The sequence below is a fragment of the Lynx rufus genome, unplaced genomic scaffold (assembly GCF_022079265.1).
Source record: "Lynx rufus isolate CCGP_SWC_20201006 ecotype Redwood Valley unplaced genomic scaffold, mLynRuf1.p SCAF_7, whole genome shotgun sequence".
In the NCBI taxonomy this organism is placed as follows: domain Eukaryota; kingdom Metazoa; phylum Chordata; class Mammalia; order Carnivora; family Felidae; genus Lynx; species Lynx rufus.
The window spans coordinates 105,722,356-105,747,121 of NW_025814889.1; the positions used below are offsets into that span (position 1 = coordinate 105,722,356).

At 39.8% G+C, this 24,766-nt stretch overlaps 1 protein-coding gene across 1 annotated transcript in view; it reads left to right on the forward strand.

The window, feature by feature from the left end:
• The window catches only part of TMTC2 (transmembrane O-mannosyltransferase targeting cadherins 2), a 397,116-nt gene that overhangs the window by 144,525 nt on the left and 227,825 nt on the right, over positions 1-24,766 (forward strand). Inside the window, exon 2 of the mRNA XM_047066931.1 lies at positions 10,062-10,632. Coding sequence (XP_046922887.1) covers positions 10,062-10,632 — 571 coding nt within the window. The remainder of the gene's footprint in view (positions 1-10,061; positions 10,633-24,766) is intronic.

Consider the following 24,766-nt stretch of genomic DNA (forward strand, 5'->3'; position numbering starts at 1 on the left):
TAATCAGTGAAATTAAATGCTTGGAGTGTGGTGTTCCTGGTAATTTCAGGCTGTTAGTTTTGGCTCTAATCTTGCAAAGTGCTTTTCATATAAATACTTTAAAAAACATCTTTAGGCATCTGACTATTTAATTTTGAAATGAACATGTTTCTGGGGTGTCTAGGTGGCTCAGTTGATTAAGTGTCCACCTCTTGATATCTGCTCAGGTCATGCTCTCACCATTGTGAGGTCAGGCCCCGGGTCCAGCTCCACGCTGAAGGCAGAACCTGCTTGGGATTCTCTCTCTCCCTCTCTCTGCCGCTCCCCTGATCATGCTTGCATCCTCTGTCTCTCTGTCTCTCTATCTCCCACTCTCAAAACAAACATTTTTTGAAAAAGAAATGAGCATTTTTCCTTTCAATGAATTATTAATTAGCTTTCAGGGGCAAAGTTTTTTCTTGGCTATTTCCTATAGAAATTCTGAAAATGACAGTATTGATTTATTTGAGGAACTATAGATACTTGGAAAATATTTAACCAAGGTTCCTTCTCTACATTTTCTCCCAGTAAGAGAAGGCAGGTGTCTGGGCAAACTCTAGACTTGGGTGAGGAAGAAGCTGCCTCATCTGAGGACGCTCTAGGAGACTGAATCTCTAGCAGCTCTGGGCTTAGGTTACCTGCAGCCAGGACTGCTTTTAATTAGAAACTTCTTTTTCTTTTCTTTTCTTCTCTTTTCTTTCCTTTCCTTTTCTTTTCTTTTCTTTTCTTCTCTTCTCTTCTCTTCTCTTTTCTTTTTTTTTTTTTTTTTTTTGCTGCGGAGACCATGGTGGGAAGGGCTGGGGAGCGTTGCTGTGTTAGATGAAGTTCGTAAAACTCCTTTATTGCTTATAGGAAAAACTCCTAAAGCGATGGAAGAGGGGTCCACGAAGAATGTTCCTTTAGTAACAAGGCTGAGCATTCTTAGACTTCCTTTGTACAAAGCAAGCAATTACTGGTGGCCCTGTCCCCTGGATGTCTGACAACAGCCGTTTATTATTCCAGCAGCCTCTTTTCATTCAATGTCTACAGGGTGGCAATTAAAAAAAAAAAAGAAAAAAATTGAAGTGCCAGTTGTTTAGCACGTCACCATCTCTTCCACTGAAGGGTTTACAATCTTAGTGTGGCGGTGGTGGGGGGATGGGGTGGACACCAAGATAGAAACAAGCCACTTTAGTAATGTGTTACATGTGAAATGATAAATTCATTCTAGAGCTTAGTGCCTTCTATTTCTGCTGGGACCTAGAGACCTAAGTATGCTGTTACCAGTCCAGCACCCAACACTGAAATTTACTTGCCTACCTTAAATTTCTCAAGGAATCTGAAATACATTGCTTATCCCCAAACTAAGACGGACTGCAGATGTTATAGTATTTCTCATTCCCCCATCCTGTTAGCCAAGTATTTGCATATTAACTGGAGCTTTCTAAATATAATGGCTTATCCCTAAAGGACTCTAATGAAGGGATTATAGGTTAAGTGGCAAATGAATGCCAAAGACATTTGGGTAAGCCAATTAACCTGATGGTTTTTCACAGTTAATTATCATTGAATGAGCAGAGGTTAGTGCCCAGAGTGAGTGAACTACTTTTAGATGAAATTGATAATTTCCTATATACTTGAAACAATGAAGAATTTTTAAAAGCACTTTTCCAGAAGGTGAGTGCAGTTTATTGGTACCAGTCATTTCTAGTTAGACTTCATCAGAAATATATCGAATGCCTACTATGTGCTAGGCTCCAAAAGATAAATTAGATGCCTTTCTACTTCTTAAAAGTTGACAGTGCATTGGGGGAATAACAGTGCATTGGGAGGTTCTGACAAGACAATAGCCAAATCAAACCTGAAGACCGTTGGGAGATTGATATCCAGCTCAATTCCCCTCCATTCATAAAGGACATTAGTACAAGGCAGAGTAATGCCAGTGCTTCCTGTTGCTCTATTCCTCAGACTTCTCCCTAGCAAACTAACCTATTGTCTTTTCTCAGTTCCCAAGCTCACAGCTTTCTGACCCGACTCATGGTATGTGAGAATATTGACCATCAGCCTGGCAATGTCTTTGCAGCTCCCTTACTCCTTCATGTAACTCCTTCCATGCTTTTCTCTAGGAAGCTTTGGATCTTCTAACACTGTTGGGAGTCTGTTTTGTTCTATAGCGGTAGGGATTTCATGGTAAAGTAGTGTTTTTCGTAGTACAGTGAAATTGTCTGTACACTTACTTGCCTCTTCTACTAGGCTGTTTCTCAAAGTTGATGGATCTATTTTGCTCACCATTCTATCTGCAGTGCCCTTTATGTAAGTGTCTAGTCCATCACTGAATAAATGAATATATATATGGGTGAGCAAATAATTCTCTCTCTCTCTCTCTCTCTCTCTCTCTCTCTCTCTTTAGTAAATAATTTTCTTATGACAAAATTCCTTTTTTGGGGGGGCAGTGATTTTCAGTTGGGGATGGAAAAGGGAATATCAGAATTCCTTGTGCCCCATTTTCAACATGTTGATTTCCTCCTGCTCCTTCTGAAATATCTTCCACATATCATCCAATTTAGGAACCCTGTTAATTGTATTAAGAAGTCAGAGTTATTAATGGGAATGTGTTAGTACTCAATGTCAAAATTAAGCATATTTGCAACAATAGCTGTGAACAATGTTGGGGGAGACTGTGGCCCACAAATGAGCATGGGGGATTGTAGCATACTTGGACGTATGTAACTGAACAGCAGCCCTGGCAGAGGAAGGAAAGGAATGACTTGAGCAAAGGCTTAGAGGCTGGGAAGTTAGGATGACATTGAAATGCGTATGGAGAAGTAATGGGAGATTGGCCTAGAAGACATAATGGGGATGGCTATGAATGCTGGGCTGTGAAGGATGTTTATTATGGTAAGAAATAGGGCATGGTGAGGGATTTTTGTGGAGTAGAGTAGTGGTGTTAGACTTATATATCAGGAAGTTTTTCTCTCTCCATAGCATGTGTATAGTGGATCAGAGCGGGAAAGAAAGCAGTCAGGGATAACCATTTAGTTCAGTTTAACAAATATTTATTATGAGCCTAATATGCGTTGGGCACTGGGAGAAAACATAGGGCCTGATTCCTTCCATGAGGGGACTTAACAGCCTAATGAAGGAGAGAAAAATGAACAGGCAGTTTTAGTAAGGATGTTAAGCTGTACAGGCAGGACGTAATGAAAGCCCGCATGAGACTAGAACAGAGAAGTTAAAGGTAGATTCAACGGAGACTTGCATGTTGGATTTTCTCTGAGGTTCTGAACAGTGTTAAAATATTCTTAACCAATTTAAAAATGGATGTAGGAGCAAAGAGAGAAGGAGCCCTCATGCACAACCTTGATAACAGTGTTGGAGGAATGATGGTACTTAATGAGGGACTTGTATGAAAAAGGAGGTAGATGGTGGGGAAAAGTACTGGGATTTGGTCTCACCAAGTTAAGATGCTAAAAGGGCAACTAACAATATCGGTAAGTCCAACATCCTGTTTTGTTTAGCACCCTCTTGGTTGTAGATGTCCAAATGACCATTCAAAGTGACTCATGAATAAGGAGCATTTACTGGTTTATTTAACAGTGTTATTAGCTTCAGGCATGACGGGATCCAGCTGCAGTAGGAATGGTCTCTTTGTCTCCTAGATCTGGGTTCTTTGGTGTTGGCTTCATTCCTAGGCAGACTGTGTTTTCAGGGAATTCTCTAGCAGCCCAGTATTTCATCTCATTCTCAAAAGAAGATGTTCTTTCACAGTAGACTCTTGGGGTTGTATTTGACTCTGATTGAACTGGCTGGCTGCTAAATCAGTTGTTGTGGCCAGGAATGAGGATGGGGGACTGTAGTACATTAGTTGGCCAAATCATCGATGACCTTTCATCAGGAGGTAAGGGCAGCCTCACCCTATCCATATGGACTAAAAGTCAATGTGGGTTATTCTCAAAAGAAAAGCAAAATAGGACACTGTTAACTAGAAGGGGCCCCAAACCACAGCAAGTATCCATTACACAGGCTCTGTAATTTTCAAACATTTAAAGTTAACATTGCTTCGTTTGATCTTCAACATAACAGTTTGTGGGAAGTGCTATTATCTGACAACCGTAGGTAAGGACACTGAGCTTTTGAGAGACTAACTGGCCAAAGGTAGTACTCGCGGTGGTAGTAAAGGAACCAGGATGTCATCACTCTTCCTTCCATTCAGGTGTGGAGATCAAGTGGGCAGTTGGAAGTGGGTGGCTCCAGCACCCAGACTGGAGACACAGCTGGAGAAGGCAACTCTTGAGTTGGAGATGTTGGAGACGATTGACCATAGAGGTGGAAAGTGTAGAGAGAAAGGTCAGGGAACAGAACCAGGAAAGAAACATCCATATTTGGGAGAAAAATGCGAAGGAGATGCTAGTCAAGGAGAGTTAGAAAGAGGTAGCCTAAAAGGGAGGAGGAAACTCAGGAGACTAATGTGTTAAAGACCAAAGGTAAGACTTCATAGATGTGTATTATCTTGGGAGTGTCATTAAAGCTTAAAGGAATTTTAAGTGAGATAGATACTCATGACCATGATCCGGAGATTATGAAGGCTATAAACATAATGAAGGCTAGCAGCACTTGCTTGGTGTTGATGGTAATACTAATACTAATAATGATAGCAGCTAACATATAACATATATGATGTTATATATACACATTATATTACATGTAACAATGTACTTTCTGCTTACTGATTTACTCCTCACAATGACCCTGTAAGACATGTATATTTATTATCCTTATTTTACATGAGAAAACTGAGGCACCCTGGACTCTAGTTTCATTGGCTCTGGAGTCAATTTTTTTAACTTCTGCAGTTCACTGTCCTTCTAGGGCATGGACAGGCATCCTTGGGTAGCACTGAAGTAGGGCAGGTTAACAAAGGTCATTCTTTTTCTTCTCTCTCTTCTAGAGCCAATTTCAACCCATCATTTGAATTTTTTTTCTTTTTTAATTAAAAGTTTGTCCTCTACTTACCTTTCAGTAGAACAATTGAAAACACTTTTGGAAGAGGCTGCCGTTTGATATTTGAAGAATGGAAGCATCATTTCTGCTCTGATGGACTCATGGTCATTTATGTGGGTGTTTGTGACTGAAAAGGTCAACGGACAGAAAAAATAGCAGTGAGAGAAACACACACAAGGACAGTTAGGAGGGCAGTGTCACACCATTCATCAGTTTTACAATAGTGTTGGCCTTTGTCAACATTTCCTAAAGGAAAAATCATAAGGCAGCAAAAACAAAGAGCCACAAATGAACAAAACTGGAACAGGTTAAGACCTCCTTGAAGACTTGAGGGACTGGATGTTTTTGCTTCAAAAGACAGTCTCTCAGTCATGTGTTCTCTGGAGAATTCTGCCTGCAACTGTTTCTTTTTCACATCTGCTGCTCCTATGTTCTTCACCTTTCCCGGAGTGGAAAATTTCCTAATTCCTTAGTGTCTTTCTGAATTTTCAACACCAATTCATAGCAGTAACCTAAGAAATTGTATCAGTCTGAAATTTTGTTTTGAGTTAAGGTTTTTCATTAGCTGAGAAAGAGCAGAAGTAGTTTTGCCATTTCCATTTTGGACTCTTGTAAGAAAATGCAAATGGATGAAAATCTATTATGCTTCATGTTGAATGATTACCTTTACTTCTCATTTTGCTGGCAGATTATTTAGATTCTATTAAAGCCCTTTTGGTTCATATTTTTCTTAATATGATGTGAGGGATGCGTAATACATCCCTTATCACTGACTTGCATGTGTGACATGACTTATATACTAAAGCCCGGGACAATTTAGTCTTATTTCATGTCTTTTACCATAATATTCATTGGCTAACTAAAAACCTGCCTAAGCAGATAATACCCATCAGAGAATTTTATCATATTAAAGTCTCCCTTAGTATAACATGTTTTGCACATGGGTAAAGTGTTCCTTTGCCTTTCAATTTTGTTCCATTAAAACTGTCCCCTAAATTTTTTTCTACAGTGTAAATTTAGGGCTGTGTCTCAGCAAAGTTTCCTCTTGTGGCAAAACTATGAGATTTGTGAATTTTGTTTTTTGTCTTGAAACCCTTGTTTTGTGAGAGTTAGATATACAGTATATCTTGTCGGCTTCCACAGATGACTAGATTTATTGCTATAAATATAAGAAATTCTGGCAACTTTGTATAGCTTTTTTAAAGAATACATGCTCCCCCCACCCACCCACCCCCTCCGCCCCCCCCCCCCCCCGAGAAAGTCTTTGTTGAGTTGGTTATGGAGCTGAACTAATAGCATGTAGAAAACCTGGTTTGAAGAACCTGATTCTCTATCCTATATGGCTCCGCCGTGAAAGGGTGAAGTATGGTCCTGAACAAAATGTGCTTTCCAGCTTTCCTCACTGCATTAGCAAAGCCTTCTCCCAGAATGCTTTGCCATCGAGCTTTCTACTGCCCTGACTTCAATGGCAAGAGTGTTTCTGCATTGATATTACATAAATTCACATCAATATCTAGGTTAATGTTTAGTAGAGGCCAGTTGGCTTTTCATTCTGAATTGTTTGAAATCAGCTCTGACAACGCTGTTTGGCAATTTGGCAGTTTTTCATATTTCTTTTAAATTTTAATTATAACCCATCAAGTCTTAAGCAGTTACTTCTGGGTTAGACTCTTGATGAATGTCATAGCAGGGTGTTTTAATTTAATGGATCCAGAGTAACATCTGTTTCTAATATTTTAAAAGCCAATTTATATGGAAATTCGTTTAATACACAGTCAATACACGGAGACTTGTAAAAATAAAAATAAATATGGAAAATCAAACCCCTGTGATATAGTAGGTCTTCTGTTAACAAAGGATTTCACTGATGGCGAGGTTCAGCTGCTACTACCTAACACCCAAGATATCACAGCTTAAACAAGATAGCGATTTATTTCTCATACTCACAAAATGGTGAGGTAGTTAGCTTAAAGCTGGTATGGTCTACCATAATAGGGACTCAGTTTTCTTCAGTCTTATTGCTGTGCTCTGTGGAGCATGACTTCTATTCCTAAGGATTCCCTATGGCCCAAGATGGCTGCTGGAAGTCTAGCTATTACATCTGTGCTTCAGCAAGAGCAAGGAGTGGGGGAGGGAGGGTATAACGCTAAGCTTTTTGCTTTTAAGGACACTTTCCAGAAGTAGCGTGTAGCATTCTGCTTATGTTGCACTGGCCAAAAAATAGTCACATGATCGTATTTAACAGCAAGGGAAGATAGGAAATGAAATAATTTTTTCAGATGACTATCTACCCAGCTAAAAACTAAAACATCTATGAGTACGGGAAAAGGGGAGAACAGACATTGGAGAACAACAATCTGTGCCACACTGAATATTTTTTAAGACATGATTTTAATAGACCTTCAGCCTTTTATTGAGCATCTAGAAAAGTCCAACGAGTTCTCATGAATAAATAATACATGTAGAAGGACTAGCATGGTGTTTGGCTCAAACAAGATAATCATGACTACTGTTGATAGGTTTTAATTCTAACCCCCACTTGCATCTAATTTCAGAGACTGTGAGTCAAGCTGACTTTAATAAGGGAGTTTTTGAACACCGTACCCCAGTCTTTATAGAATAGTAGCAACAACAGCTCACAGAGCCCAGATGTCATTGGCGCTAGGTCTCCAGAACACTCGTACTGGCAAAGCAGTATTCTTTGCTTCTCTATATAGAAGATAAATACACAGTTGCAAGTGTTTGTTAGCTGTTTTCAAGGTGAAACTATTATTGTTACAGAAACTAAAGCTCAGAGAGGCTAATTGGGAAGTGAGTTAAAGAAGCAGTTGAAAATGAGCATTGCCCCATCATTTGACCCCAACTGGAGTACTAACTGTTATTTCCTCTGGCTGTGTCACCTTGGATGGGTTTCTTAATCTGTTTGGATCTGTTGCATTTTCCTGTTTTTGAAGATGCTCAGGTAAATTACGGAGCATGTTTCCCCTCAGTCCAGGGCTTTTCCAACCTCGTTTTGGTAATATTCATGTGGAGATTCCTTTGATCGTTCCTGCCTCACAGTGAAAAGCTGAACCGATGGGGGCTGGAGGTTAAAGTCATCAGGTGGCTTTCTATCACATATTCTTCAGCTGTACAAATGCCCACAGCCTTCAAAAGCCCTGACATCACACCAGGCAAGAGGCTTCTAATAATGGAGGCCTCTAATAATGTCTTGACCTCTCTCTGTCCTTCTAACTCACGTGCCTCTATTGTGTTCTGTAAGTATGGAGATGGACTAGGGGTACAGACATTCAAGATGCCACCTTGATCTCTGGAAGATATAATGGCATAGAGCAGGGATCCTTCAAACTGAACCATTTACAGGCCAACATTTGTACCTTGTCTGCATATACCAGTACTGTGGGTTCCTTAATATTTGTCTTTACGTTGAGTTTTTAATTTTTAACAGCTTCATTCTGAGCAAACATCTGTGAAATCCAGCTTCGATTTGATAATTAAATTTCCTTTCAAGTACACATTAAAATAAATATATCCATTCAAATTTTTACCAGGTTTGCCTGTGTATCTTCTAAAATACTTGCAGTGGTAGGTAGATCATCACATTTTGGGAACTGCAACAGAGTGGAAAGAGCGCGAGCCATGAAACTCTACCCTGCTGTTTCCAGCTGTGTGACTTTGCTACTATTATCGATTGATCATTCTTAACCATAATTTGTTCACTTGAGAGATGTAGATAATATGTACCTCATCATTTACTCTAAGGATTAAACAAGATACAGCCAAGGAGACTGTTACAATGCTTGGCGGATAGCAAGTCCTCAGCGAATTACTAGGTTATCCTTCCTTAAAGTCTGTTTGCAGATACCAGGCATGCAGGCCTGTAACTGCTAGTTTTCAGAAGCAGGACACAAGGCACTTGGTATGGATGATTGCAAGTCCTGTGAAAACTCAGAGGGAGAAAGGCTGAAGCTTTCTAGAATGAAGGAGAAAAGGGAGACATTTGGATGAGGGAAGAGGCATTCTTCCTAGCCTCTCCGGCTCTCCCTTGGCTACTCAAAGTGTGGCCCAAGGACCAGTAGCATCAGCATCACCCAGGAGCTTGTTAAAACTGTGGCATCTCCGGCTCCTCCCCAGATCTACTGACTCAGGACCTGCCTGTTAATAAGATCCCCCAGTGATTTGTGTGTGTGCATGAGAAACAGTGCTCTGGGCACAGATATTCTGTCTAAGGTATATTTCATTTCTAGTAGGGAGTTAGTCCTTGCTCTCAGCAGATCTCTGCACCAAGATCACCTGAACGAGGATCACTAGTAACACCTGCACTGTGCTTTATAGAAGATGCAGATTCTCAGACCTCACATCAACCTGCACCCGTGATCTGCATCTTTAGCCCATACATTCCATGATTTTTTAAGGCCGTTGTTTGACAACTGCTGTAGTAAGTCTTAAACCACCTATAGAAACTGCATTTATTCTTCAAACATATTTGCATTTGAACAAACAAGAAAACTTTTGAGAAAGAGAGATACAGTCCTAATTGTAGTGTCAGTAAGCATTAAGGGGAGGATCTGAATTCAATCTATATGTAAAGGCTTCTGTAAGGCTCATTTGCATTAATCCTGCATACCTGGAATCCCATCATACACAGGAGAACAGCTTCCCAGAAGGCAGTGTCTTAGCAATGTCATATACAGTTGACACTCAAACAACATAGGTTTGAATTGGATGGGTCCACTTATAATAGATTTTTTTCAACAAATACAGCACTGTAAATGCACTTTCTCTTATGATTTTTTTTTAATAATGTTTTCTCTAGCTTACCTTATTGTAAGACTACACTATATAATACGTATACAGAATAGGTGTTCATCAACTGTTCATGTTATTGGTTAGACTTCTGGTCGACAGTAGACTATTAAATTTTAGGGGAGTCAGAAGTTATGCTTGGATTTTCAACTGCATGAGGGTCGGCACCCCGACCCCCATGTAGGACAAGAGTCAATTGTATTTTCTTCTTTTCTGAAATTTTATATTTGACTTTCTGTAAACATTTTGTTTTTTAGCCGTGCAATCAAGACTAATCAAGACCTTCTCCCAGAAACTCCCTGGACACACATTTTCTACAATGATTTTTGGGGGACTCTTCTAACCCACAGTGGCAGCCACAAATCCTACCGGCCACTCTGCACTCTTTCTTTTCGCCTGAACCATGCCATCGGAGGGCTGAATCCCTGGAGCTATCACCTCGTCAATGTCCTGCTGCATGCAGCAGTCACTGGTGTCTTCACGAGCTTCTCCAAGATCCTCCTTGGGGACGGATACTGGACCTTCATGGCTGGCTTGATGTTTGCCTCTCACCCCATCCACACGGAGGCCGTGGCAGGAATCGTGGGACGGGCCGATGTTGGGGCCAGTCTCTTCTTCCTCCTCTCCTTGCTGTGCTACATCAAACACTGTTCTACAAGAGGCTCCTCGGCCAGGACTTGGGGCTGGTTCCTGGGGACGGGACTGTGCGCAGGATGCAGCATGCTGTGGAAGGAACAAGGAGTGACCGTGCTGGCTGTGTCGGCAGTTTATGATGTCTTTGTCTTTCACAGGCTGAAAATAAAACAGATCTTACCTACCATTTACAAAGTAAGTGATTGTGGGCGCTGGAGCATTGGGTTACTGAGCAGCCTCCTTGCCTGGTCCTTTTCCCCCATTTAAAAAGCAAATTTGTCCCTCTTCAAAGAGAATTTAAAGTAAGCTGTGTTTTGATCTTCAGTAAGTGGAAGTGTCCTTTTTGACCTTTCCCTACTAACATGGGTTTCATTCCTTGATTGTTTTATGTCTTGGGTTTCTTATTTTCATGATTTCAAAGGGTCCTGGTAGCTGGACAGTTTTGCCTTGTAAAGATTATGCACCTTTAGTATTTATTTTTATTCATTTTTTATTTCGGCCCCAATTCTCTGTAATCCAGTAAATTGCTTATAATGTGTATTTATAAAAGTATCAGAGCTGATAATAGAGCCAGATGCTAAACTCTGTAGAGGGGAAATCCTCTGCCATTTGTTAATAGTACTTTTCCTGATCTGACTTTGGAAAACAGCCCTTCTCTGCAGTGCACTGGGAACTCAAATTCTTAAACAATGAATCATCTTCACCTTTTCCTTGTTGTACTGAATAAGAATAGAAGAGTCAAAACAGAAAGAGGTTATTCTAAATTTTGCCCTGAGGCCAATTAAGGCCTTTGCCTCAGGGCTTAATATTTGCTCTTCTGTATTCCCTCAGTGCTTTCAAATGCACTGTGGTTTAAAGGTCACAGAAGCACTTTGAGATCTCTTCCACCTAAGAGGACCAGTTTTTGGCTAGTGTGTTAGGGGAAGGCATTGGACAGACAAAGCTAGCTTGAGAAACTGCCTCTTTCCCATCTCCCCATTATCTCATTCATACTAAACTTACCCTTGCTTTGCCTTTTAGTTATAAAAGATGCACTTGGCCAGTGCTGGCAAATCTTGGTCCTGTTCTAGGCCAGTTCCCCCTTGCTTTTGGACACTTAAGTGAGGAGCTGTGATTTTGGATACTTACCTTGAGAAAGCAGTCAACTTTTCTCATTTTGGCAGTTCTTCCCCCTCACCCCGTCAATTCTCGATGTTACTTTAAATCAAATTGGGAAGAAATTGAAGTGAAGGAAAAATTAAGGGAAATAGAAACATTTATTTATTTTTTAATGACTTTTTTTTTCTTCACTTAGTAGGCAGAGTAGTTACTGCTGCTCTCTGTGCTCTGTGGGGAAGCATAACCTTTTCAGTTAGAACTCAAGTTTCAAGTGCTTAATGAAGTTCTTTTGTGATTTCGATTATATGCTGAAACTTTAAAAGAAAACTCTGGTTAGGTTGAGTTTGACGCCTAAAAACAATAGTTTGAAAGTCAAATTCTTAATTTCAAATCAATTTTAATTATTCTTTCTGGGAGATTTAGGGAGAGAATTCTTTTTTTCTTTTGTTTTAAAACCACATCAACAACAAAACAAGCTTTCTTGTTTTATTGGAAAGACAGATAGAATACATACAAATCATGGTCTTTGTCCTGTGGAGACTATTTGAGGACTTTGTATCGATAGCCTGTGAAACATTGTGGTTGGACATTTTACAGAATTTCCATTTTACTGTCTCCTGGAATATGAAATGATTTTGATATACCAGTTCAGGACTTGATTTTAGGACCTTTTAAAGTTCTAAGACATTTTCAGTTTTCTAAGCATATTTTCAAGGACAGAGTTGCTGATAGAGACCCTTATTATAATTGTGTCCCCTACAATTATTTGGGGCATACCTATAATAAGAAATTATTCTTTATCTTAAGTTTATTTAAAAAAAATTAATGTTTATTTTTGAAAGAGACAGAGCATGAGTGGGGGAGGAGCAGAGAGTGAGAGGGATGCAGAATCTGAAGCAGGCTCGAGGCTCTGAACTGTCAGCACAGAGCCCGACACAGGGCTTGAACCCAGAAACTGTGAGATCATGACCTGAGCCGAAGTCAGATGCTTAATCGACTGAGCCACCCCCAGGGACCCCGGAAGTTAAATTAAAAAAAAAAAAATTAAGTTTATTTATTTATTTTGAGCAAGAGAGGTAGCAAACTGGGGAAGGGCAGAGAGAGAGGGAAAGAGAGAATCCCAAGCAGGCTCTGCACTGTCAGCAAGAGCTGGATGCGGGGCTTGAAGTACAAACCTTGGTACGTACCACTGTGAGATCATGACCTGAGCCGAAATGAAGAGTCGGACTCTTAACTGACTGAGCCAACCAGGCACCCCTATCTGAAGTTAAATTGCCCTGAGCATCCTGCTTAAGAAAATAAGAAATGTCGCTAGCAAAGGAACTCCTAGCAGCAGAGAGTGTGAAACACCCCTCTCCCCACCCCCCATGTCATGGGAAAGGACTTAATACTTTGAAGATTCGGTGTCCTGAGAAGTTTCCAAATGGAAAGTTGCCTAGACTGTCTGGCAGCCATTGCTTGTGGGCAAGGGAAGTAGTTGAAGCAGCAAAACAATCTGAGAGTCGCTATCTCCACTCTGCTTTTTCTTTCATTCTCACATTTTGGGCCAATGGGCTTAATGAGAACATTTCAGTAACAGATTGTATAGATTTGCAAGGGGCCATAGAGACCTTCTATGCCAGTCCCTTTATTTCCAGCAAAGGTATAGAACACCAGAGGTGTGAAGGTCACCTAGAAAGTGGTAGAATCACTGGAACTAGGATACATATTTGCATGTGTTTAGCGATCATTTTACTATATTGTGAAGATGTGAAGATGAATGAACAAATGTAAATAAAGTCAGATGACTTACCTGGAAGAGAAGAAAATAAAATGGAATCAAATATTCACTCACACTGGCTAAGCAACCATAGGCTAGTTCAATGACCTGTTTTTTTATCTGGAAATGGAGACGGTTCATGTTCTGTCTTAGAGATGTTGTGAAGAGTGTAATTGTGGGGTGTTCAGTGTGAGCTGAGTGCCCAATGTTTGGAAGGCACCTGATGATACTAGTTGAAGAGAAAGAAGAAATATCAGTGGAAATTGTAATTCTTTATTTTAAGGAAGAGAAGGCCAAAAGATGAACTTCTACTAGTCTTTAAACATACAGTGGTTTTGAAAGCATATGACTTAGGAATCAACTAAGGCTGAAGCATGAATATTTAGGCAGAAACTTTCATTTAGAATTTTATGACTATGGGGCTTGTAAACACTGGCATAGATTACATATGGAAGTTATAGAAAATTCCATATTCTGTCTTTATAATATATAGATTTCTATGCCTGGGGTGAGTTAGAAGAGACTCTGAAGGAAGTGAATTAAAAGACTTTAGAAGGTCCTTTTCAACCTTAAAAGAATAAATCATCTTAAATATCTTGCCAATTAACTCCACATCATGGTTTGCCAGATGAAATAAACTTCCCTGCCCTATTAAAACATAACTTTTATATAAACAGAAAGCTCCAGTGCACAAATGTTTAACTCTGTTATGCAAACCAGTGAACCAGCCAAGTACTCAAAACCCAAAATGGCGGACCTCTTAAAGCTGGAAATTATTAGGACCAGAGGGGCAAGGCTCTCTGTTTTGATAGTTTCATCAGTAATGTTTTTCTCATAACGGTCACACTCAACTTCTTTCTTCACAGTGTTGGTTTCAGTTCTGCACCTTTTAAAAGATTTTGGGTCTTTTAAATGTGCACCAGGGCCAGGCAGAAGGGACTGGTGGAAGCAAGATTCTGCCCACCTCTAGGACCCCTCTTCATCCAGTATTATAATAAGAAAATACAGGTTTGGGTTGGGTAGAGTTTGAGATTTTTCCCTTTGCTTTTCAAGCGAGAGAGAGAGAGAGAGAGAGAGAGAGAGAGAGAGAAAATGAGAGACAGTGCATGCAGGTGAGCTGGGGAGGGGCAGAGGGAATGGGAGAGAATCTTAAGCAGGCTCCTCACCCAGTGTGGAGTTTGACGCGGGGCTGGATCTCATGGCTGTGAGATCATGACCTGAGTGGAAACCAAGAGTGGGACACTTAACTGACTGAGCTACCCAGGTGCCCCAAGTTTGAGATTTTTCTAAGAAGACAGACTTCTGGATTTTTCTATGACATTTCTTATTATTTAAAATCAATTACTAGTTTAAAAACAGATAAACCCTGTTTGGGCCCAACAAAATCCTTTGGATGACTGAATTTGGCCAGAATTCTTGGCTGCCAGTTTTTGGCTTCTAAGGCTCATGCAGATGATGCACATATCTATATTGTATAAAAGACGTTTGCAGTTCTGCAAAGAAAATATGAAAGTTTCTTTTTTGGAAGTATGTGAAAAATAGTAACGACCTGGCATATTGTAGATACTTTATTTAGCATTTAATAAATACATAATCTATGTGTGCTAGGCACTATCCTGAGTGTGCTAAAACATAAACACGTTTAACTTATATAATAAGTGCTTATTGAGAGAATATGACTTATGAACTAATGTGGTTGAATATGACATGAAATAATATAATCATACGGTTGTCAGTAGTTAAGATTTGTTTTTTGTTTTTGTTTTTAATGTTTACTTATTTTTTGAGAGACAGAGACAGAGTGGGAGCGAGGGAGGGGCAGAGAGGGAGACACAGAATCCGAAGCAGGCTCCAGGCTCTGAGCTGTCACTCATGAACTGTGAGACCACGCTCTGAGCCGAAGTTGGACGCCGACTGAGCCACCCAGGCGCCCCTTGTGTTTGTTTGTAATAGTTAGCAAGATTTGTAAGAAGACACCAAATATAAAATCTTCAGAAGTGTGTTTGAACAAAATGTGTGTTCATAAACATCTTAAGTTTTTTTAAATGATCCTCTTCTTAGTTTCAGCATTCTATTTATGGTGTTTCCCACATTGTCCTTGGCATCTGGTGCACCATCTGACACATAGTAGGTACTCAGTAAATTATTGAATTCATACTTGTTTCAGTTTGCCTTTAAAAAATGTGTGCCTGAAATGTTAAAGTGAAATCCAATCCTCTTCCCTTTATACAAATGAGGATTTCATTCCTGGTTAGTGGGGTCCAGAAGGTACAATTGGAAGAAATGCATGTCAGAAAAATGTTGAAAAGTAAGTTTTCTTGACTTCTCATCAAATGATTATTTTAGCCTTTCTTAGATGACTTTCACTTACTTTAGTTTTATGTGGTCAAAAAGTAAAAGTGGGGGAGGTGGCCCTTGAAACACACTTAAACTAGCCTTGCAAATAAATGTTTCACTTTTATCTGCCCACAAAATTTTTTACAAGTCTCCCATGACCCCAGGAGGTACATGGGTAATAAAATCAGCAAAAGCAACATTTTTCTTACTTACCAAACATCAGTCATTGCTTGCCTAGTGGCCATTTTCTGTGCTTATTTAACATCTGTTAACTGTTTTAATGTGGAAACATCTTTTTTCCCTTTATTAGCCTCATAATCACTTATTCAGTTACAGGTGGAAAAAAAAATTAAAAAAAGGAAATCTGAAAACCAGTGTAACAATTCTAATAATAGCCCAAATTGATTTGGAAAAATAGCCCTTTTAGTTTGCTCTTTTAAGAATTTCTGTAAAGATGACTATCTTCGCTTTGCTATAGTTGCTTCCAAGATGTACCCTATCTGGACAACTTCCTTTTCTTAAAATTAAATTTTGTAGCTCTATTTCATGTAAATAAAATGATGAGACTACATTATGAGAGAGGAAATGGGGAGGCAGTGCCGCTTTTGGAAAAGGAGGCATCTCTGTCTAGAAATAACTTTTTCATTTTAATGCTGAGCAGGATGTGAATGGTGGAGGTTGCCTATGGTGAAAAAGTTTATCTTGGATGTTAGGTAAGCTTGGTTCTACATCAAGATGCAGTGATCAGACACAAAGTAACAAATAATCATCTGTTTTCAAACTATTTACAGGGTTTACCTTGAGAATGTTTCCTGAGGGCAGGGGCTTACGTTCTGTTGAAGGTTTGGGGTTTGTCACTATTGGAACACTGAGGATCTTAAATGTGGTGCTTCTGTACATCTATTTTGTGTGACTCCCCCTGTATAGAAGAGCATGGAAAGAGAGGCGCATAGCCTACAGGTATTTGCACATTGAATCCACATGTGCTTTTTTATTTGATTAGCTGCTGGGGATGGCATTGGCCCAACATGTTATCGTTTACAGCTTTGTCCCTTTGCTTTCTAGACTAGGTTGTGGTTTTACTCAAGATGTGACTCTCATATCGATTGCGCTGAATGAAATATATATTTGCTGTTTCTGATTTTCTTCAGTCCACATCTGTGCCATTCTACTTCAAGTAGTGTTCCCACTTTCTTACGATTTTCTTTCCCTTCATTTGCCTTACACTTGACTTTGTGAGAATCCAGATATAGCAAGACACTCCGATTCTGATCACAGTATTTCCTAGCATTATTGAAACTGGAGGGCTGACTATTTGTCATGTACTTACAAATGAATTTGGATTTCATCCCAGTAAACTTGTTGTAGCATTTAATATTCATGACCTGTAGAACTTTGAAACTTTGAATAGATGCCAGCAGTGCTAACCAGATAATACCACAAATAAAGGTGAGGTTCAAAAATATTTTACAACTCGGAAAGTCAAAGATTAATATTAATAAGGTATTTTATTTCTGCGGGTTGCCTTCATTGCTCAGCTGATTTAAGATGATTCTGTATTCTGGTTACAGTTTAAGTGCAAGTTGAGTAATTGAAATTTGGAAGCTGACTACCCTTGCCAGTTCATGTAATGCTTGTGTTAGAGTGTTAATACTTGGAAGGGTGATCTATTTGCAGATTATCTTTTTTTTTTTTTTTTTAAAGATTCACCTTTGTGCAAGACGCTGTATTAGGGGTTGTGGGGATTCAAAGATCAGTGCACAGGGGCGCCTGGGTGGCGCAGTCGGTTAAGCGTCCGACTTCAGCCAGGTCACGATCTTGCGGTCCGTGAGTTCGAGCCCCGCGTCGGGCTCTGGGCTGATGGCTCAGAGCCTGGAGCCTGTTTCAGATTCTGTGTCTCCCTCTCTCTCTGCCCCTCCCCCGTTCATGCTCTGTCTCTCTCTGTCCCAAAAATAAACGTTGAAAAAAAAAATTAAAAGAAAAAAAGATGAGTGCACAAAATTCTACCCCTAAGGACATTTTAGAGTAGGCTAGAAAGTTGTGAATAGCACATGCAAATGTAGAACTGAAATTCAAGCTGGAAAGTGGGGAGGCTGTAAGGGAGGCACTGGGAGTGCAGGACAGCTTCGAGGAAGGGGGGTGTACTTTCTGCGGAGGGGATCAGGAAGCACTTTCAGGAGCAGAGACATTTGAGCAGGGCCCCGAATGGTGGTTCAGATACAGACATTTATAATTGGAGAGGTGAGGGAGAGTGGAAGGTGGAGCCTGAGAACTGCACAGAGGGAAACTCCTAGGAAGTTCCGGGGGACCACTGGGCAGTGGTTTTGGCAGATACAGTGCATGAAATGAAACAGGAAAATGAACGAGGAAAGGTAGATTGAGACAGCTAGAATGTATAATGATGTAGGGACCTTTTAAGATATGTTGTGGCCCCAGCAATGTTGGGAGACAATGCATAAGTTTTATTTTTAAAAAAAAAATTTTTTTTTTAATGTTTATTTATTTTTGGGACAGAGAGAGACAGAGCATGAATGGGGGAGGGGCAGAGAGAGAGGGAGACACAGAATCGGAAACAGGCTCCAGGCTCTGAGCCATCAGCCCAGAGCCTGACGCGGGGCTCGAACTCACGGACCGCGAGATCGTGACCTGGCTGAAGCCGGACGCTTAACCGACTGCGCCACCCAGGCGCCCCAACAATGCATAAGTTTTAAATGTGCTTGTTCTTCGACTGATCCATGGGAGAAGCTTGGGAATGTCCAGGCTAATGCCATTTCGCCACTTGGGAGGCTTTCTTCTGTGCCCTTACTTGGGGACAGACCTGAGAGAGGATCCCTTTGATGATGAGACAGATTCAGGAGGTTTATCTCATTCAGTGAGTGTGTTTCCTGCCATCTCATTCTTTAGCATCAAAAAAAAAAAAAAAAAAAATAGGCAGTTATTTTTCGACGTTAGATTATTTTACTTTTTACTCTATAGTATCTAGCATATTATTATATACTCCTAATGAGAAAAACAGGGAGTCCTTCAGGGCTTTCTCCTGTGTCTGTTCTTCCAGCATTGCTGAACGGTGTTCAAATGTTACAGTGAGTGGCCACAAGTACAAAATCCCTCTTTGTTTTGCACTCCTTACAGGAAGACAGAAACATTTTTCAAAATGGTCCTTTTTACAATACAGAATAAAATATTCTATCAGCACTGAATTTCAACCAGTTAACTCCGTATACCATCAGTGAAAATGACACGCAAATTGGACCTTGTGATGAATAAATAATGAGTCTCATTGAAATCATCTCTGCTGTTCTCATAATACTGTCTGGGATACGTATTACATCACTCGGCTCAATTTTCGATAACCTGCTGTCTCAGAGGAATCAGATCGACTGAAGGGGATCTCATGATTATCTGGTTACTCATATTCAACTGGGTACCTTCAGTTTCACAGAAAAAAGAAAAAATACCCAATGTGGTTTGCACAAATTTCAGATCATTGTCATTGCCTGTCTTAAATGCTGGGAACGGTGGAAATGCTAATTTAGTGTTGACCTCTCAAGTGAAATTTAAGCTATAGAAAGGCACATTCCAGGAGTGCATTAGAGATTCCTGAAAAGGCATGATCAGGTAGGAGGTGGGGTGGATAAAACTGAGTATTAAATCAAATTTATTGATAGTTAAAATAGTTATGAAATGTGATAGTGCAGTAAGGTTGCATGGTGTGGCATGTTTTAATGTTCACACCAGGTTCTTACCTACTGACCACAGTGTTCCTTTTTTCAAAAAGAATGGTAAGAAACCAAAAGGGGAAGAGAGGCAGCCAAAGTGTGCAATGATTTGGTGCTAGGAAGGTCAATGTGCCCTTGCTCCCTGGGTTTGTCTTTACAACTCTGCAGCACCCAGATGGCTCCTGCATGCTCTGTTGGTCTGATTATAACTCTTGCATCAAGTGAAATAGCATGAATTCAGAATTTAATACATGATTCCTCAGTAATTATGGCCTTGATTAGTGAAGTCAGTGTTTCAGTTCCAAAGGACACTTTCTTTCTCTCTCCACATGTTTACTCATTTAATTTCAGGAGATGAAATAAACTGCAAAGATTTTTTCGATATGATAAGAGAATCTACAGTGCCTGTACCTGGTATGTGGTTGTCATTTTGCTAATAATTCATGTAAGATTCAAAGCAGACAGCAGGGACAACATGAGAAAAATGAAGGACATTTAAAAACAAGTAAATGACTTGGTTTTTAGTAAGAGAAGAAATGGAAAATATATTTAGAATTTCCATTAAAATATTGCTTAACATAACTAAGTACCAAGTACATTTAATAGAGTTCTTGATGATATGCAATATCAGTTGTATTTAAAAATAGTTTACGTATTTAAAAACTGAAAAAAAGAAAAAATCTTAATATTTTAATTTTGTGCATTTTGTGCATCTTAAACTCTTAGTTTTCAATGTGTTAACTCTGTCCCCTCCCCTTTAAAAGGGTTTATGTGTGTGTGTTGTGTTATGTGTCCTATTAGAATAAATTGCATAAAGACATGCTTATATACTAGAGTCAGATTATACCAAAGTGATACATGAATGATTTGAGTGTATTTCCATAACTTCTATGAAATGGAAAACTCCAAATTGCATAGAATTAATCTTTCTTCTAACTTGAAGTTGGGCAAAAATTTGCCAGTTTCGGTGTTCCACGGAATGTAGCTTCTTTCTTCTTAAGATCTTGTGACATGTGATGAAAAGTTAAATCTATCTAATAGTATAAAAACCACTGCTGTTTACTTCGAATAACCGTTGGGCGTTTGGCTGCTCTCCTCTTGCACAGGTGCTAGCTAGTAAGGCTGTTGTGGAAAAGCCATAGGATTGGAGCATCTAGATTTAGATGCAAATTGCTGTGACCTTGGAGAAATTACTGACCGGCTTGCACATCAGTTATGTGGTCTGTAAAATAGGAATACAATATTTGCCTTGCAGGGTTGTTAGGTATGAATATCGTCAATGTACACTCTTCCGCCAAGTTCCTTTCCTGTAGAAATATGGTCATCAGCGTTTCACAGTGTTTCCACATTTCAATAGTAACGAACTTTTTACCTGTCATTTTGTAGAGCACTCAGCGTAGTTGTTGCTTTTCTCACGGGGATGCAGGGTGAAGCGTCAATCAGAAAAAAATGGAGTTTTTGCTATCCTGTTCACCGGTGCTGACAATGTAAAGAATGTTGAGAAAACAAACAAACAAACCTTTTTCAAGGACAATTCTTCTGAACCACACAATTTGATCATTTCTCTTTTTGTTTAATCTATTGGAAACAAATATATTTAAGTCATTCCTTAATTTTTCGTCACTGTCAAAGCATCAACTAGAAATTTTGTAGCCTGATTTTTTTCCCCTTCTGGCTCAGGATGGTGCTGTTGCTTATACATCTGAAAATGGAGTCCCCTCCTGTTCTCCCCAGCACCCTGTTGCCTGTATATCCCCTTTAGCCAGGTTTAGAGTAAGGAGGATTAGTTCAGTAGCTGCAATAGCTTGCAGCATTCAAGTCTCATTCTTTGAAGAAAGGGGAAGCATTGTTATCACCTAAAGGTGAATGTTAATCTCTTTCTTCCCCCTATTCTTTCCCAAACCTGGCAGGCAATATTGTTACAGCTGATTCCAGAATCTGTTATGGGAAACCTTTTCAGGGAAACATTGAGGCTGCTTTTTATTGGTGGTGGTGATGCTCAGCCGTTTATTTCCCCACCTCCTAGGGAGATAATAGAGAGCGAAAAGTTTTATTTTTAAAGGAATACTGCATCTGGCTGCCAAAATTTTTATGAAATATTTTGGATGCCTTAATAATATTCAGACCAAATTATTTTTACAGCAGCCTAAATCCTGGTAACGGTGGCTTGTTGAGACAAGTCTATAATAGGTAAGATTGGTTTTGATTTTAGAAAATCCAGTACTTTAGAAGTCTGATCTAATCTTCAGATGATACAGGCGGTAGGTGGGGGTTGGTGACTGCTTCAAGATTTTAGGATTCATTTCATCATGTGTTTCCTTCGAATAGTCCAAACTGGGATGATCATCAGCGTCTCACGGGGAGACTTTTAAACCAGAGATTGCAGCCCAAGACTGGAAGCTACTGAATAAGAATCTTTCCGTCTGCTTACATTTTGTTTTTGAGGCATTGACAGGGAGCTGGTGGAGAGGCAGCAGGAGAGAAACTACTTTTTAAAAGCTCTCCCTCTGATTTTGATGATACAGCTAGGTTTGGGACCCGCTCATGTGCATTGATATACCTCCATACAGTATCATGAAAGGTCAAAAATGTTTTGTGGCTAGAGAGAGGTATTAGAAACTATGTATCTACATGCTGCCCCTTCTCTCTCCACAAATGTGAGGTCTGCAGAAATTAGGCACAGGCTTGGTTGAGAGCAGAGCCTCCTCCCCCAGGTCTACTGCTCTGTCACTTTCCCTCCCTGACTTCAGTTTGTAGAAACCTGTTACTGTGGAATTAATTTTCTATTTGTCAGTTAAGACTGCCTGGTGTTAATGGACCTGTGTACCCATCCCTCAAGTTCATCATTAATTAAGATTCAATCCTTCTTATTTTACCCTGGGTTCTCTTTGCAATGTTACTAATTCTAGAATACTTTTTGAAAATGAGTTGTTTTGTTTTTGTTTCCATCCTCCCAGGCCCCTCCTTTTCCTGTCCCCCCCCCCACCTCATTCAGTTAAGTGCTTAAGTTTTTGCACGTTGTCTTCCTAGTCTAGCTTGATTTAAGTCTGCATTCAAACGGAATATTTACTTTTGTAGCTACCAGAAACTTAACACAAAGACACTAAAACCACAGTGTGTTTTTCTTCCTAATTTGGTTAATTGCCTTTACTAACAGTGTATAACTGTTTGAAGTAGGTTACTCTTCAGTGGAAGGATTTTCTCTTTGATGATGTGGAGCCTGAGATTGGTCTAGAAGAGCATTAAAAAAAATATTGGGGCAGCTCTTTGTGGCTACCTGCTTCCAACTCACCAAGGCACCATGCACTAACTCAGAAGCAGGGGAAATTTTTGGCATTAGCAGTTGACCCATCAGCTGGGTAAATGCCACCAGGGGTGCCTGCATGGCTCAGTTGGTTTAAGCCTTGGACTGAGTCTTTGTTTTCTGTTCAGGTCATGATCTCAGGGTTTGTGAGATGGAGCCCTGCCTGGGGCTCTGCACTGTTAGTGCAGAGCCTGCTTGGGATTCTCTTTCCCTCTCCTTCTGCGCCTCCCCTGCTTCTCTGTGTGCCTTCCCCCTGCTCCCCCCCCCCAAATAAATAAATAAACATTAAAAAAATGCCACCAATAGTATCTTAAAGATGTTCAGAGTTTCTTTTGACTACAATGTGAGTTTAGTGTCTCACTGTTGGGTGAATATTTGAATCAGTGACAACCTTAATGTCAAAAATGAGGATAACTCCAAAATGAACGTATTTCAGAGATGAAATAGCAAGAATGGAGAAAATGTAGAGGTGCCAATTGAAAAATGGGCTGGCTGAGTGAGAAAAGGACTGAATTTAAGTTGTCAAAGCAGCAGCCTAAAGTTTCTGGTTTTGGGACAGGATAATTTGTAGTCTTTGATTCTCCTGCATTCTGCAGTATAATCTTCTCCAGGGCTGTGCCGACTTCCATATTGTTCAAAGAGGAAGAGAAATCACTCATTTGAATCCATTAGCTTTCATTTGCATATACACAGAGCTGGCAGTAATAATGATAACAACCATTTATCATGCCTTACTGTGTGCTTGGTAGAGTGTCTTCTGTACATTATTTTGTTCACTCTATGTGAGTGGGTATTATTAATCTCATTTACAGTTAAGGAAACTGAGGTTTATGGAGGTGAAGTAATTTTGCCCAAGGATTCACAGATAGCATACAGTGAAGGGGTCTCATTCCAAGTATCTGACTCCAAGGTGCATGGTCTTCCCATAATACTGTTTTTATACAAGTTTAGCTAAAGTGGAAGATCCAAATAGTATTTTTAAAAATATTTGTATATTTATTTTGAAAGAAAGAGTGGGGGGAGGGGTAGTGAGCGATGAAGAGAGAGAAATCCCAAGCAGGCTTCACGCTGTCAGTGCAGAGCCCCATATGGCGCTCGATCTCACCAACTGAGACATCAAGACCTGAGCCAAAATGGAGAGTCAGACGCTTAAGGGACTGAACCACCCAGGCATGCCCCGCCCCCTCCCCAGATAGTATTTATGAAGGAAATAGCCATTCTTACATTACTTGGCCTTGGGACGGATGCTGCTTACTTACAATGGCTTTAAATACAAATTATCTGCTCGTCCATATGCAACAGTTAGTTTTATGGTTGCTAAAAAATACGTAGATGGATAATGTATTATCCCAGCCCCTAGGAAGTACAAAACATGTATACAATAATTACATCACTCTGCACTAAGTGCTAATAGAATTCCATAGAAAGTGCCAGAGAAGCACATGTGTCTGACAAACTAATTCAGCCTTGTTGAGGAAGAGTCTGAGAGAGTGGCAGAGAAGTAGTGACATCTAAATAGCTCGGTTTATCCAGGATTTTGTTTTGTTTTATATTTTTTAAAAATAATTTAAAATCATTTCATGCTTGTGCATTTCATTTAGGTTCAGAGTCAACTTCCTTATATCCCCCCCTCATGCCTGTCGTGTGACAAGAAATTTGCTAGATGCTTTTTAATTTTTTAATTTTTTTCCATTTTTTTGATAAATAGGTACTAAGTGCCATCTAGGTATGAGCACTATTCTAGATGTTAAGGATAAAGTAAGGAAGAAAACAGACGAAATTCCTATTCTTTTGGAATTTACAGTCTCTAATTTAGCAGCTGCACTTACCCTGTGAGGTCACTCTGTACTTTTTACAAGAGGTTGTTGAGTGAACTCCCCTGAATTGATCAGCGTGCAGTGAGACAGGGTTTCAAAGGTAATGCTAATTCTGAATCCAGATCCTTTCCAGTGCAGGTCATTGTCTCTCAATAGAGTTTCCTCAACTAACGAGTGGCCTAATTATTTATGGTATTAGATAAGTAGTAATGATTGTGTATGTGTGTGTGTAATTGGTTTAGAACCTCCTTGAGACCAAGGACTGGATCCTTTTTTTTTTTTTTTTTTTTTTTTT